This window comes from Biomphalaria glabrata, chromosome 7, assembly GCF_947242115.1.
Source record: "Biomphalaria glabrata chromosome 7, xgBioGlab47.1, whole genome shotgun sequence".
NCBI lineage: Eukaryota > Metazoa > Mollusca > Gastropoda > Planorbidae > Biomphalaria > Biomphalaria glabrata.
The window spans coordinates 15,150,334-15,165,435 of NC_074717.1; the positions used below are offsets into that span (position 1 = coordinate 15,150,334).

Here is a 15,102-nt window from a genome sequence, read left to right on the forward strand (position 1 = left end):
AGTATTTGTACAAATTTGTCCTAGCATATGGGACGAGGAATGTGCCTTTATCTTTGTGTCTTTCAGAGTATTTTATTAAATTTTGTTTTTGTATTTGAAGATTATGGTTCAGTGTTTTATGTATTTACTTACTTACTTTACTTACTTTTACTAATATTGTAGTGGTTAATTTTTTTTATATCAACTAAGATTTATTCATGACTAAATTAAATGACATGTTATATTGGTTGTATTTGATTAATGACATTTATGGATTTTTTTAAAATTTTTTACAGTCTGAACTTGAAACAATGTTGAAAAATGCCAAAGAGAAATTAACTTACCTTAATTCTAAAGCTGAGAACTGTCCTCCATCTTCATCTAACATTAGCAATAAGAGCAAATCCAATAACAAACAGCCTATTTGAACCATCTCATGTTGTAGTCATGTTTTTAATAGGATCATTTTTATAAAGTAAATATACTTTTATACTTTACTTACTATGTGTTTTAAATTTCTTTTATTTTGTATTAAATAGGTATTAGAATTTTTATAAATGTATAGATATCTTCATTTTTATAAAGAAACCATTTATTTATCTTGAACTTAGAAAATATGTTATTTTATATGTTAGAAAATATGTTATTTTGTATGTTAAATTTATGTCCATATATTTTTATCCAAAGAGTTGTCAGTGAATTCAGTGAATGTAAATAAGTTAAATCAAGAAATAAATTTATGATTATATGAAAAGTATTTTTGTCCTAAATTTTTTATTTTCAAACATTTTTATTTGATAGTATTTAGAGACAGCAAGCATGTTGTAAGGAGGAAAGCTGAAGGCTCCTCCTGCGGGGTCTGAGGCAAAGCAGACATCTAACTTAGTCTTGTATTTAGAGACAGCAAGCATGTTGTAAGGAGGAAAGCTGAATGCTCCTCCTGCGGGGTCTGAGGCAAAGCAGACATCTAACTAAGTCTTGTTTTTAGAGCTTAAAAAAAATACTGGCTTCTAAAACACACTTTTTCTAAAAGTAAGAATTGAGATTTTAAAAATGTGGCACGGGAAAAGACTTCTTGTGATCATTTCTCCTGGTGTCAAAGGGGCACTATTCATCCTAGTCAAAAAAATATATGCAAATTATTGGAATAAGGAGACTTGGCAATATTATTATGCAAGAAACATTCAAGGTACACATGTGGGCATCTGAAGAAGTTTTGTTGGAACTTTTCTTATTGTCACACAAACAATGTACGAACAGCTGGGAGAAATTCAAACCGTTCGGACATACAAAAAAGTCAAGGTGAACTGCGTTTGTGGAGGCTTTTTAAAATGTCTTCGTCAATAGAATCAGTGTTGATTAATAAGTCCCCCTAATAAAGTAACTTGTGACTATTGGCTAAATGGTTGAATAACTCCTTGAGGTCATAAATGATCTTAAGCAATAACAGCAGTGATGGATGCCCTACCTAATAACGTGCAGGTCATTTTAAATCCGTCACTTTGGTAGCGGGCCACATAACAAAAAAAAACAAGGTTACAAAGACAGTTTGTGTGAAAACAAACTAAAAATCGTCCCCGAAGTGGTTGTACCTATAGTCTTCACCAGGATTTGATCACGGAACTTCTAGTTCCAAGTGCTTTACCCCTCAGCCACGGCATCTCCATACATTCATTTAGCATACACTTATATTTTTTAAAATATTAATAATTAACCTTATCCATATATTCAAAAGTAATTACATGAAATAAAGAGAAACTAAAAAAGATTAATTATTCTTACAAAATAAGATAAATTGGCAACACGAAAAAAAAAATTCTTCACCTATTTTAGTTAGGTAGTGAGCTAGCTAGAAATGACTTGAAAGACTTGGAGTAGCTCTACTTGGACCAGACTGTCCAGACATTCACCTCGCAAAAAAAATATTAATGTCTCCATTGTCATTTGTCGTAAAAACTAGACATAGATCTAGACTATTCTAGACCTAGTTTTAGATCTAAATCTAGATTCAAGATAGAACATAACTAAGTTTAGTCTAGAATTAGATCTAAGTGTAGATCTAATTCTAGATATAGAATCTACTATATCTAGACTAGAACGTATGAATTTCCACGTTTAATTTTAAAATTACTAGACCTAGGCCAATGTAATGATCATGAATAGTAGGCCTTTTTTTGTTACCGGGTAATGCCATTACTAATGGTGTACTACGGATGGCTGCCTGGTCGTGCGGTTTGATCGCTGCACTGTCGTTCGGATTTATCGACGGTCGAGAGTTCAAACCCAGCCCGCTCCCATCCCTTGTCGTCCTGCGGGAGGTTTGGACTAGGAAGTAAACTATCTTCATTTCTGAAGGAACATCCGAAACATATAAAACATTATTTTACAAACAAACATTTTACGAGTGCTTATGCTGTTCGTATCCGATTCATTTCTTAATGTGATAGGACTATTGTTTACATAATGAATAAATCTGCACCCCTAAGCGGTCAGAAGATAAGTTATTGTCTCAATAATTAAAATTGTGTTCAAATTATTAAAGAGATTTATTATAAATATATCTTTATGATATATCTGGGCTCTATTTTAATTAAGTCTTATTTAGACTGTCAAGTGTATAGGCCCCTATAATGAGGATATGTCAAAACTACGCGCTATAAAAGTAGTTCGTTATTTTTGAAACTTATAATTAAACAAAGTTCGTATCAAAATTATTTTTTTAAAAACAACATTTGAAGCAGTATTCTGTTCAATGAGTTAAGTTGATAAATGGAAAATATATTTTATAATGATCAATTGATCATTTTACCATTGAGACCTTAGATGCAATTTTTTGTACCAATGCGCGAATCTATGAATGAAGCTTGAGATATTAATGAATAAGTCCATGACATTTTCAAACAAAAAGTTACCTCCCCTGAAGTTTTTTGAAAAATCTGCTAGCATATATAATTTTTTAAATTAGATGGTTCACTTTCAGAAAAGAAAAAAGCAGCCGTTGTATCAGAACTTTGAATGATCTAAAATATCATGATGTCCTATTTTCTCTTCTAGTTTCTGAGATATAAACGGGACGGACAGACAGGTCACACAAAACTAATAGTGTCTTTTCCACTTTCGGGGGCCGCTAAAAAAACCTTAAAATTGAAATGAAACTATTTTTTTTTTAGAAACCCGTGGATCTAACATCTGCATTGATAAATTAGGCTATTTGAAGTTTATCTTTAATTTACGTGTCGGAAAATAGCTTTATTTCTTTAGGCCTACTTTAATTGTGAGCAACATAATAGCTAGCCTCGGCACTAATTCATTTATTCCCATCGATCTTCCAATCTCAAGGCGTAGTTTAAAAATCTTTTATTCGCAGCTCAAACCAAAATGCTGTCATATTTGTTGTTGTTGTTGTTTTTTTTTAGGTTGTTTCTGAAACAGCCACACTTTCTTTATAAAACAAATGATGTTGGCTTATTCTCATACTCCACAAAAAAAAAATCCATTCTATTGTTCTGGTAGATCCTTATTCCCTTTTCATAAAGGCATAAATGTTACAGCTCGTGAAACCAATCCAGCAGAGAAAAGTGAGGGCCATAATGTAGGTAACTGTTTCTTAGCTAAGGTGACCAGACGTCCCGACTTAGGCATGACAGCCCCGCTTTGGACTGTCTGTCACGCTTTCCAAAAATGTCACGCTTTCCAAAACTGTCCGGGCGGGACGGCCAATGTCCCGCTTTCATAAAAAAAAATTCAATCTTTTATTTTAAAATCTTTCTAAATCTAACAAATAACTTTAAAGTTACCACTGTTCGGAGGCTCGAGATTGAGTCTGCAGTGAAAGCCAGCTACATTTTTCAAACTTATTTGCAAGCCATAGCAAATCATTTAGTGAAAGGGATTTTATGAATGAGTGCATCATTAAAGCTGCCGAAGTAATTTGTCCAGAAAAGGTGAAAGTATTCAAAGAAATAGCGTTAACTAGGAACACTGTGGCAGATATAATAAATGACGTCAATCAGCTCGCGTGAACGATTAAAGAACAAAAATAGATTTTGAATTATTTTCATTGGCTCTCGATGAGTCAACTGATGTAACGGGTGTAGCACAGTTGGCTATATTCATAAGGGCCTGTGACAGGAATTTTGAGATACATGAGGAGCTACTTGTTCTATGCATAACGCCACAACAAGCGAGGATGTTTTTGAGAAATAACAGGTAATATTGCAGTACAATTTGCCTTTGGTAAAGCTAGCTAGTCTAACAACGATGGCGTACTAATCATTATGAAATGGTTTTGATGCAAAGCTACTTGCACAAATAAGAGAGACTAATACTAATTTTAAATTTGCTCATTTTCAATGCATCATTCACCAAGAAACATAATGCACAAAGCAATTATAATTCCAACAAGTCATAAGACTGGTTCCAGTCACTATCAATTTTATTCGTGCCTGTGGTTTAAATCATCGCCAATTTTCAATGTTTCCGAATGACATTGGACACGAAATTTGCTGGCTCTCTTGTCATAAAGAATTGAAGAGATTTGTTGTACTGCGTGAAGAAATAGTATTGTTTCTGAACATGAAAGGTGAACCTGTTGAACATTTCCATACTGACGAATGGGTTCAGGATTTGGCATTTGCAATTGATCTCACTGGTCACCTGCAAGACTTGAATTTGAAACTTCAAAGTAAAGATTAAATTGTCACAACTGCGTGTGATCATGTGAAGTGCTTTCAAGCAAAATTACGACTGTGGATAAACCAAATATGAAGAGAAAATCTTGTTCACTTCTCAACGTGTCAGAGACTAAAAAGATTGGATACGGCTAGAACATTTGATAAATGTCTTACACCTGCCTGGAATCGTTAGTAGATGCTTCCACTGGACGTTTTCATGACTTCGTTTGATACGAGCAAGAATTTTCGTTGTTTTTATCTCCATTTTCATTTGCTTCTGAAAATGCTGCTTGTAATGTGCAACTAGAGCTGATAGAATAGCAGTCAGATTCTTTGTTGAAAGCGAAGTATAAAAAAAGTGGCTGCGCCAAAATTTAGTTATTTACCTAAACGGTACGTTGAATTGTGGAAATTTGCAGCTAGAATTCAAGCTTTATTTGCAAGCACTGGTCTTTGTGAGCAGTTCTTTTCTGTAATGAAAGCTACAAATCACCTCACCGTTCGAGATTATCTGATCAAAATTTATGTCGTCAGTGATGATAGTGTCAGTGGCAAACAAGCTTCCACCCAATATCAATAAACTTGTATCCCAGAAAAATGTCAAGCATCAGGACAAAGAAAACAAGGTTACAAAGACAGATTGTGTGGAAACACAAACTCAAAATCGGCCCCCGAAGTGGTCCACCCAGGCAGGCTTCAATATTTTCAGAAAGAACATCCAAATAAAATTATATCAAAGACAAATGAGAGATAAGAATTGAGAAAGAAGGTTGACAGATCTTGTGTAGTGCCCCAACGGTCCAGCAGATCAAAGGATAGGTGCAAGTGAATGTAAAGTTAGATGTGAACCTGGCCTAACTAGTTCCCCTTTCAGACCTTGTGGTCTATAGTGCAGATGATGTAAAGTTCATCTGTTTTTGTGGCCTACGATTAACGAGGGTGTCATGTAGCCAGCAACGACCAACCGCCTTTACTTTTCCCCAACTAATGTCAGGTACCCATTAGAGCTGGGTGGACTCAGAGGCACCCAAGGATTCCGAAGTTGAAAATCACAGTCTTCACCAGGATTCGAACCCGGAACCCTCGGTTCGGAAGCCAAGCGCTTTACCGCTCAGCTACCGTGCCTCTCCTGGCCTAATTGAAGACTTATATAATTAATGTAATTGTTTTGAAAAGGCTCAATCTCTTATTCGAATCCTTAAAAAAAAAATAAAAAAAATAAATAAATTCCGCTTTAAAAAAAATTATTCAGGAAAATGATGTTTTTAAGATTACTATTCGTTTTAAATTAGTTCTAACTTATAATGCATACTAATTAGCTTTTTCTCTTTAAAAAAACTGCTTGCATAACTGATTTTAAAAATTAGATTTTTCGCTTTCAGGAAAAAAAAAAGTAGCCGTTGCATCAGAACTTTGAATGGTCTAAAATATTGTGGTCGGATTTTCAATATCTTTTCTAGTTTACGAGATCTAAACGGGACGGACGGACAGACATTTCACACAAAATAATAGCGTCTTTTCCCCTTTCGGGGGCCGCTAAAAATGCGCTTTCACAGTAATTTTTAAGTACCAAATTGTACTAGAAATTTAGCTAACTAAGGGGCAGGTATGTCATTGATTATTGTATTCTATTGTATTGTTTCTAATTACATAAAACTAGTAAGCTGTTTTGCAACTGATTTTTGGGTGCGGCCCCTCAGGCTATAGTAAGTTTTTATGCGGCCCATACACCTTGATGAGTTTGACATGCCTGATATAATGCATGCGTTATCATCGACAATGAATAATCGTACAAAGTTTCAATTTGATGGCGACCCGACAGGCTCATTTGGTGCCGACCTACCGAGCATATTTGCACGTTTGCCCAGCCATTCGGCGGCCCTGAATGGGCGTATCAAAAGATAATAATGTTATTCAGAAATACGTCATGTAACATGCGCTTTATGGTTTGCGTTTAAAGCGTCAACTGAGATACACAGAGTGCATTCCATCCAATACGACGATTGCGTCAGAAATAACCCGCAAGTGGAAGTCTCTTGTAGAATTAAAAATAGCTTTACGGTAAATTCAAATAAGACAGATCAAGAAACGAAATCAGAAGAGTCTAATTAGGTGAAGATGCGCGTATGAATATTAGCTTATTAATTACAAATACATTTACCATAACTTGATTTTTTTTTAAATTGAAAATTTTCAGAAAATCATATTAGTCTTCGAAACCTTTTGGCGCCCCTCGGCTCTGCATGTGGGGCCCGGGGTAATATAATGCCCCCTTTACCCCCCTCTGCCTCGATCACTATATTATGCCTCGACTAGGCTGGTTAAAAGGTCAATATCTTACAGGGGCATCATGTTACATCTGCCTTGATCCCTCAGCAAGCGCTATTAAAGTCACAGTAGCAGATGTTCGAAATCAGACAGGTTGATATAGGCCTATGGCTATAATATATATCTAGATTTCTCAATAAGGCCGGCCTTAAATTGAGTAATTGGAAGCCATATAGAATATAGGAATTTGCTGGCTCCAAAATACAAGGGATCCCTCGCATAACATAAGTTACATATTATAAGTAGTCTAACATGCAGATTAAAAAAAAAATTAAACGTTAGACGTAGAGCCCTATAATGCTCTGCTATAGGCCTATTTGAGATTTGATAAAGTTGCGCAATGCTTTTTTTTTTTAAGTGATGGATCGCCTAACTTTTAATTACTTAGATCTATAAATTAATAATAAACGTTAAAATACAAGAAAAGTTATATTTTTTCATTACATGGAAAAGGGTGCCGGTACGCCGTACCGGTGCGTACCGTCACAAAAAAAGCACTGGTCCTGTGCAGTTTTGTAACGACCCCTACCAATCGGGCGCCCTATAGTATAGAGCAGTGATGCCCAAAGTATACGGCCCGCGGGCCAGATCCGGCCCACGACGTGATTCCATCCGGCCCGCCGAAATGTAGTGTAATGACACAAGATGCGTAGAAGTTGATGTGAATCGGGTTTTTCCTAAGTAATGTGACGAGTAAGAACAGAGTAGGATAATGAACAAGAAGAATAACGGACAAGACGCCTAAGAAGACGACGCTAGGCTAGCGACGACAGAGGACTGTGCCCTTTTTATTGTTTATTAAATTGTTGAAGTTATCAGCCTGCGTTATTAAGTATATTCTTGATTCATTCTGTTGTTGTGTCATATGGACTCGCATGCACCAGTAACATATATATACTCATCAACAAAATAGACCATCAACAGTAGGCACAAAGTGTAGAAAATCCCCCCTCCCCCCCCCCCCCAAAAAAAGAATAAGAAGGTGCAAAAATGTATCTGTACATACGTTAGGGGCTTAGAGCCCTCAATTTTTCTCCTGATTGATTGGTACCATGACATTTAGCATTTGTGCGTTTATAAAATAGGTATCTGAGTGTAGAATGTACGTTTTCAACCAAGAAAAGTGAACGGTTCTTTACTTTTTTTGTGGAACATGATAATTTTAATAAGCCAACATATTTGTTTTATAGAGAAAGTGTGACTATTTAAAAAAACAAATCAACAACATATAAACGACATTATAAAACAAATATGACGGCATTCTTGGTTTGTTCCGCGAATAAAAGTTTGTTAAACTAAGCCTAGAAATTGGAGGATTGATGGGAATATTTTACCAAAAAAGTGACAGGAAAATGACTCGGTTGTAAAACTAGCACATAATCTAAAATCTAAGTACAGAGATGAAGCCCAATGTTGCTGATATTTTAAGTAGAAAAATGAAGCTATCTTCTGAGGCGTGGAAAAAATATACATTTCAAATATCCCATTAATTAATTAAGCACTGGATCTACGGGTTTCAAGTCTATCGTTTTTGTAGGCCTACGTTTTTGTTCATGTGGCCCGCGACACGAGTGTCGGAAATTAAAATGGCCCGCAGGTCGAATTAGGTTGGGCATCACTGGTATAGAGTCTAGGTGGATACCTAGTAATAATAGTATAAGACCGGCCTTATACCATATGTTCTCTATCCTAGGACGGATATATATCTAGATATCTACGCGTACGTAGACCATGCGTAGACCTACATAATATTCCTACAAAATTATCTTCCTTTTTTTTTTTTTACTTTTGAAGAATAGAAGAACAAAGTAAACATGAACTAGATCTAGATGTAGTCTAAAATCTAAAACTCTACAGACTGAGACTCTACTAGATCTAGATCTAACTATCTAGCTAAATTCAAGGTCTAGCAATCTTAGAATCTAGAGTCTAGCAAGTTTTACCGAATCAAGATCTTTATAATAGTATAATTAATAATAGAGTTTATAGATCTAGAGTTAATAATAGTCAATATAGACATAGATATGTAGATCTAGATTCTAGTACTTATTATTATCTAGTACTTAAGTACTCGTAGTAGTAGTATTATTATACTATTATTAAGTAGATCTATTAATAATTAATGATTTAATCTTTAATGACTAATTAACTAATAATTTTAAATAATCATAATGAATAATGTCTATCAACTATCATTATCATTAGTCTTAGATTAGTGATTAGTGACATCATTAGTCTATATAGTCTATGATTAGTAATCATCGACTAATGAACTAATCATACTAATGATCATAATCACTCATCAGTGTCCATGGCATATGATAATCAATGTCATAATAATAAAAAAAAAATATTAATATAAATAAATAAAAAATATATAATGATGATAAATGACATTGATTATCATATTATTCATATGCCATGGACTGATGGACACTGATGAGTGATTATGATCATTAGTCATTAGTTCATAATATAAATAAATAAAAAAAATATAATGATGATAAATGATATAGATCTAGATTAATCTAGAATCTAATTATAATGTCACTAGTGACACTAGCTAGATCTAGATTCAAGATCTATAGATCTAGTGACAATATTTCTAAAAAGTAATAAAAGCCTTTTTAACCCAAAAAAACCCATTTAAACCCACCTCTGATCATTAAAAAACCCATTGTTATATCATATATAATAGTTAACATTTATAGCATCCATAATCATAAACAATTCTATTAATCAACCCAATATTTATTAAGTTATCTAATTACGTAGGATTTGATATAATATAATTAATTATATAAATAAAGACAAATCGCTGTTATTATATATGATTCTATAATATTATTACGTAACATATAATGTGTAACATAACAGAAATTACCAAAAATATAAATAGTATAAAAGTCTATCTTATGATGTATCCTAAAATGTATACTTTATCTATGTTTAGATGCTAAACAGTTATATTAAAGTTTTAACATTATTCACAAGATGTGATTTTAACCAAAAAGCGGGACAAAAATTTCTTTAAAATACAAAGACAAAGAAGAGGTCAGAATAATTAACTAAAAAATTCATAACTTTTGAACCACTTATCCGATTTTCAAAATTCTTTTTGTGTTATTTATATCTCAATGGCATCTATTTAATTGTAGTGTTTTAAATATATTTATGTACATATTTTTTTTTTCACTGAATGCCCTAATATAGGATAGGAATATAGATCTAGTCTCTATATAGTATTAATAATATTAGATCTAGATCTATATATAAATATAATATAAATTAAATTTTATATATATATATATATATATATATATATATATATATATATATATATATATATATATATATATATATATATATATATATATTCTAGATCTAATTTCTAAATGATAAATCTAGTGACTAATTAGTCCATTTAAATGACTTATGAATATATGATTAATCATCAAATTATTCAAATGATCATGATGTAATAATTATAAGAGTAAATACAGTAAGAGTGAGTTACTAAGACTAAATGCACTATGATGTAACTAACTTTAACTACTAATCATAATATATTAGATTCCCCCTGCCTATTATATAGATTCTACAACTTACAAGTAAGTACAATGCTGGGTGTTGAGTCACTGAGTGGAGTCCAGTCCCAATCATCCACACTTTGGTAACCGTAATCCGAAAGTCTGCTTAATCTTAATCCTAAACCGAAATTAGGAATTAAAAAAAAAAACTAATAAGAAAGAACAATATAATTCAGTGTATTATATTTATAACTGGTATAACCCTCCGGCTTCGCCTGTTGATTTTTTATTTTCTTAATACATCCTACAAATACTCACATTATAGTTTGACTGTACCCCACGCCCTTAGAAGGTGGCTGAGTGGTTAAGCACTTGGCTTCTGAACCTGGGGTCCTGGGTTCAAATCTTGTTGAAGAATAGGATTTTGGAATTCTTAGGGCACCCTGAGTCAACCCAACTCTAATGGATACCTGACTTAAGTTGGGGGAAAATAAAGGCGGTTGGTCGTTTTGCTGGCCACATGACACCCTGCTCGTTAACTCTTGACCAAAGAAACAGATGATCGCAAGGTCCGAAAGAGGAACTTTACTTTACTTTATCCCTTACCCTTATTAATTTTCACTTTCAATGAAACTTCCTGCATTTCAAAAGCTTCTTTGTTTTCGATCGTGAAAGGTGTTTAGTTCTTATAGGCACACAGAAAGTAATAACTGGTTCAATTAATTTTCATATTTTTTCGTCCAAGGCAATTAAGTCCAGTGGGAGAATTAGTGATATGTCAGCCAGTCAGTAAATGAATGAATAATCAATTCATTAGGGCCCATTGAGCTTATATTATATTTATATATATTTTTTTATATGATGTAATAATAGGCCTATCTAGATCTGGACATAGAGTGAGAGTCTAATACTAGTTAAAGTAGATTCTAGATTAGATTAGATATATTATATATATTCTACATTAGATATTGTGCCAGCCTCATCCAATCCAGTTGTTTAGATTCTAGGTATAATAAAATTGATCATTTTCAGACATGCATATATTGGACACCTCATCACATTTTTATCCATTACTTTTTCTTTGGGTGTCTTAGTGTTAATATGATTAGTATCGTCTATGTTGGTGGCACATATGATCCATTTGTCTACACATCTAACACATTAAGTTTTGTATTTTCTCTAGATACAATAAAGTTCAGCTGTTCCAAGTTGACATGTATGGAAATTTCCATTAATCTACTTCTCCAGAGAAATATCAGGTCTTAGATCTAGTGCTATTTTTAAGCTGATGACAAATAACCATATGAGACTGGTATTGTAGGCTTGTAAAAAGACAGGGAAACACATTTGTTTCTTTAATTATATTTTAAATTGAACCTGTGTTAAAAAAAAATAATGGAGGGCGTCTACTTAATAATAATAATAATCTTTATTGTTATGGAAATTTGTCTTACAATTTGTGCATTACACCAAACAAAAAACATTATAACTATAAGAAACCAAAGTGTACATTCACACCAGACTCACTCATAATTTACATGTGACAAAGTTTATATCAGATTGTTCTTATTTAATGATTTGATTGCCAGGGAACAAAAGAGTGCTTGTGTCTGTTTGTCTTTGCCATCGGTGTCTTGTATCTCTTTTGTGATGGTAAAATCACAAAATCCTGACACAAAGGATGATTCTTTATTTTGAGGATCTTGTTAGCTTTTTTTATATCTATGTTTGTCTCAAACAACTGCCCAAATGGGGTTTGTTTTTTGCCAATGATTTTACCAGCAGCATTTAGGATTCTATAAAGTTTATTTTTATTTTTAATGCTCAGATTGCCATACCAGGCAGTGATATTGAAACTTAAAATATTGCAGATGTGAGCGTGATAAAACATAGCCAAGGCCTTTTCACTAACATTAAACGAGGACAGTTTTACAGTTTTCTTAGTAATCGTAATCTTTGCTGCCCTTTTTTGCTGATATAATGAGTATTTGCAGTAAAAGAAAGTGTATTGTCTAGGATAGTACCAAGGTATTTAAAGGTTTGCACTATTTCAATAATCTCTCCAGCTACAGAAACAATATCATTTTCCTTCTTTTCCCTACAGAAATTGATTATCAATTCTTTTTTTTTTTTTACATTTAATAATACTTAATTAACTTATCTGCAATTTTGACTATTGATCATGATTGGACTCCATGATGTTAAGTTTAAAGGCTATGGAAGATATTCTAGATTCTATTTTAATATTATGTATTCATGCATATGAATGGAAAGCAACAAATTTCTTTTGGACATTTAAAAAGCTAAGGATTTTCCATATTTTTTTATAGGACCCCTTTTTACCTTTACCTGATCCCTTAGTCTGTTGGACCGTTTAGGCACCAAGCAAAATTAGTCGACCGTATTTCTCCATTCCTCCCTGTCTTTTGCCTTGTTTAAAACCTCTATCAATGGTAGGCCTGTCCATTCTTTTATGTTGTCCTTCCATCGCTTTCTCTGCCTCTTCTTCTTTTTCCTGGTACTGTTTTCTGAAGGAGCCCTGTGGATCTTGTAATATGGCCACATATTTTAAGCTTGCGTTTCTTTACGATAGTTAGCAGTTCATCATGGGGTCCGATCGCTGCAGTAACCCTGTCTCTAATCTCTTGGTTTGTGATGCGGTCTTTGAAAGTGATGCCTAAGATCCTTCTGTAGCATCTCAATTACATTGCTAGGATCCTCCTCTCTAGCTTTGCAGTCAGCGTCCAAGACTCGCAAGCATATAAAAATGTGGCCATGACCAGGGAGCACATCAGTCTGATTTTGGTGCAGAGGGCCAAGCACTTCTCTTTCCAAATTATTTTCAGTTTTGAAAGGGCTGCTGTGGACTGTGCTTTTCAGGCCAGTAGTTCGGGTTTTGTTTCCTCATCTGAGACAATAGTTCCGAGGTATTTGAAGCTGTTAACACTAGTCAGCTTTTCACCTCCAATACTGATGCCTCTTTTACAGATGGTTTTTAGTTTATGCCATATGTTATATTTAGATGTTTTTCTAGTCCTTTATATTTTATATTGTTTTCTTTTCCACCAACTTTATTCTAACAATTTCTTATCACTCTTTCAATGCAGCTTATCACTAATCTCTGTTTGTGACTGATGTCAATGGCAATGCTGTTGTTCAGACATCCCCCTCTTTCTCTTGTCTACATTATTCATCTTGTAGAGATGGTTGTATGGTGATTATATGTATTAGTAAATGATCAATTGCTGTTGCATTATGGTTGCATAGTGCTGTTACACTAGTGCTTATAAACTAATGTTACCTTCTGTTGTTCCTTCATTGGCGTGCATAAAATTATTTTTAACTTTTCATGAATCCATTCAGTTGACTTTAACATGATCAGCATTTGAAAAGTAATGGAAATAACAGTGCCATAGCCATTGCATGTTTAGTTCCACAGTAGACTATCTCAATTTAGAATGAATAACATAGCAGTATTAAGTAGAGACTATAAGTGTTTATCTTTTTTTTTTTTTTTTGGTTTTGAAGCACTTCACCTTACAGTAATCTTATTAACTGTAGACAATGTCAAGCCGAGCTTTGAGACGGTTGCAGGGTAATACAGATCTTGCAAAGCTAGAAAACCTCAGTAGTGATGACAAGGAAGGAGAATCAGAAAGTGATACCATTTCAAAACCTAAAACTAGATCTGTCATAAAGAAAACAAAAGTGAAACATATAGAACTACCAGAAAATCCTTTTGAATTGGTAAGTAATCTATTATTTGGGCAGTTCATTATAAGTAATCTATTATTTGGGCAGTTCATTATAAGTAATCTATTATTTGGGCTGTTCATTATAAGTAATCTATTATTTGGGCAGTTCATTATAAGTAATCTATTATTTGGGCAGTTCATTATAAGTAATCTATTATTTGGGCAGTTCATTATAAGTAATCTATTATTAGGGCAGTTCATTATAAGTAATCTATTATTTGGGCAGTTCATTATAAGTAATCTATTATTTAGGCAGTTCATTATAAGTAATCTATTATTTGGGCAGTTCATTATAAGTAATCTATTATTTGGGCAGTTCATCATAAGTAATCTATTATTTGGGCAGTTCATTATAAGTAATCTATTATTTGGGCAGTTCATTATAAGTAATCTATTATATTTATTTCTGCACTGTCTGAATATAAAAAAAAATATTTTGATAATGTTATTGCAATGTAATAATTTTCTAAGTGAGTATTTTAATGCTAGGCCTAGATCTAGTTGTTTTTTTCCTGAACAATTATTTTACACTGAGATGCTTATTATTGGTGGCCATTTAAACAACATTGTTTCAAAATTAGGTTAATAGCCGCCATCAGGATTCAGTAGTTTTGACAGTTTTGTTGGAGTAATGGATAGAAAACTGGCCAATAGGTACATGCATTTTGCATTTGTTTGTTAGAATTAAAGTAAATTATTTCAGCCTACATTGAAATTTAAGTTTGTTAATAATGTGATTTACTTTCTTTATTAGAGATCAAGTTTTGGGTATTCTGTGTGCTAATAGTTTGAACTTCAGAGGACATTTTTAGCGGCCCCCGTAAGGGGAAAAAGCCG

The 15,102-nt window shown here is 33.3% G+C and overlaps 2 protein-coding genes across 11 annotated transcripts in view; both read left to right on the forward strand.

The window, feature by feature from the left end:
- LOC106071259 (protein Jumonji-like) overlaps nt 1-693 on the forward strand; it is a 55,882-nt gene extending 55,189 nt beyond the window's left edge. For 3 of the 7 annotated variants that reach the window (XM_056035210.1, XM_056035208.1, XM_056035209.1), the window contains exon 22: nt 276-693. In XM_056035210.1, the coding sequence (XP_055891185.1) occupies nt 276-407 (132 nt within the window). In that variant the 3' untranslated portion in view covers nt 408-693. The remainder of the gene's footprint in view (nt 1-275) is intronic. The other 4 variants (XM_013231319.2, XM_056035211.1, XM_013231321.2 and 1 more) reach the window with 2 other exon arrangements.
- A 7,878-nt stretch (nt 694-8,571) lies between these two features.
- The window catches only part of LOC106073744 (transcription factor 25-like), a 28,128-nt gene continuing 21,597 nt past the window's right edge, over nt 8,572-15,102 (forward strand). The window contains exons 1-3 of one of the 4 annotated variants that reach the window (XM_056037013.1): nt 8,825-8,884; nt 12,382-12,538; nt 14,039-14,257. In XM_056037013.1, coding sequence (XP_055892988.1) covers nt 14,075-14,257 — 183 coding nt within the window. In that variant the 5' untranslated portion in view covers nt 8,825-8,884; nt 12,382-12,538; nt 14,039-14,074. Of the gene's footprint in view, nt 8,701-8,798; nt 8,885-11,693; nt 11,770-12,381; nt 12,539-14,038; nt 14,258-15,102 lie in introns of those variants that run through there. The other 3 variants (XM_056037016.1, XM_056037015.1, XM_056037014.1) reach the window with 3 other exon arrangements.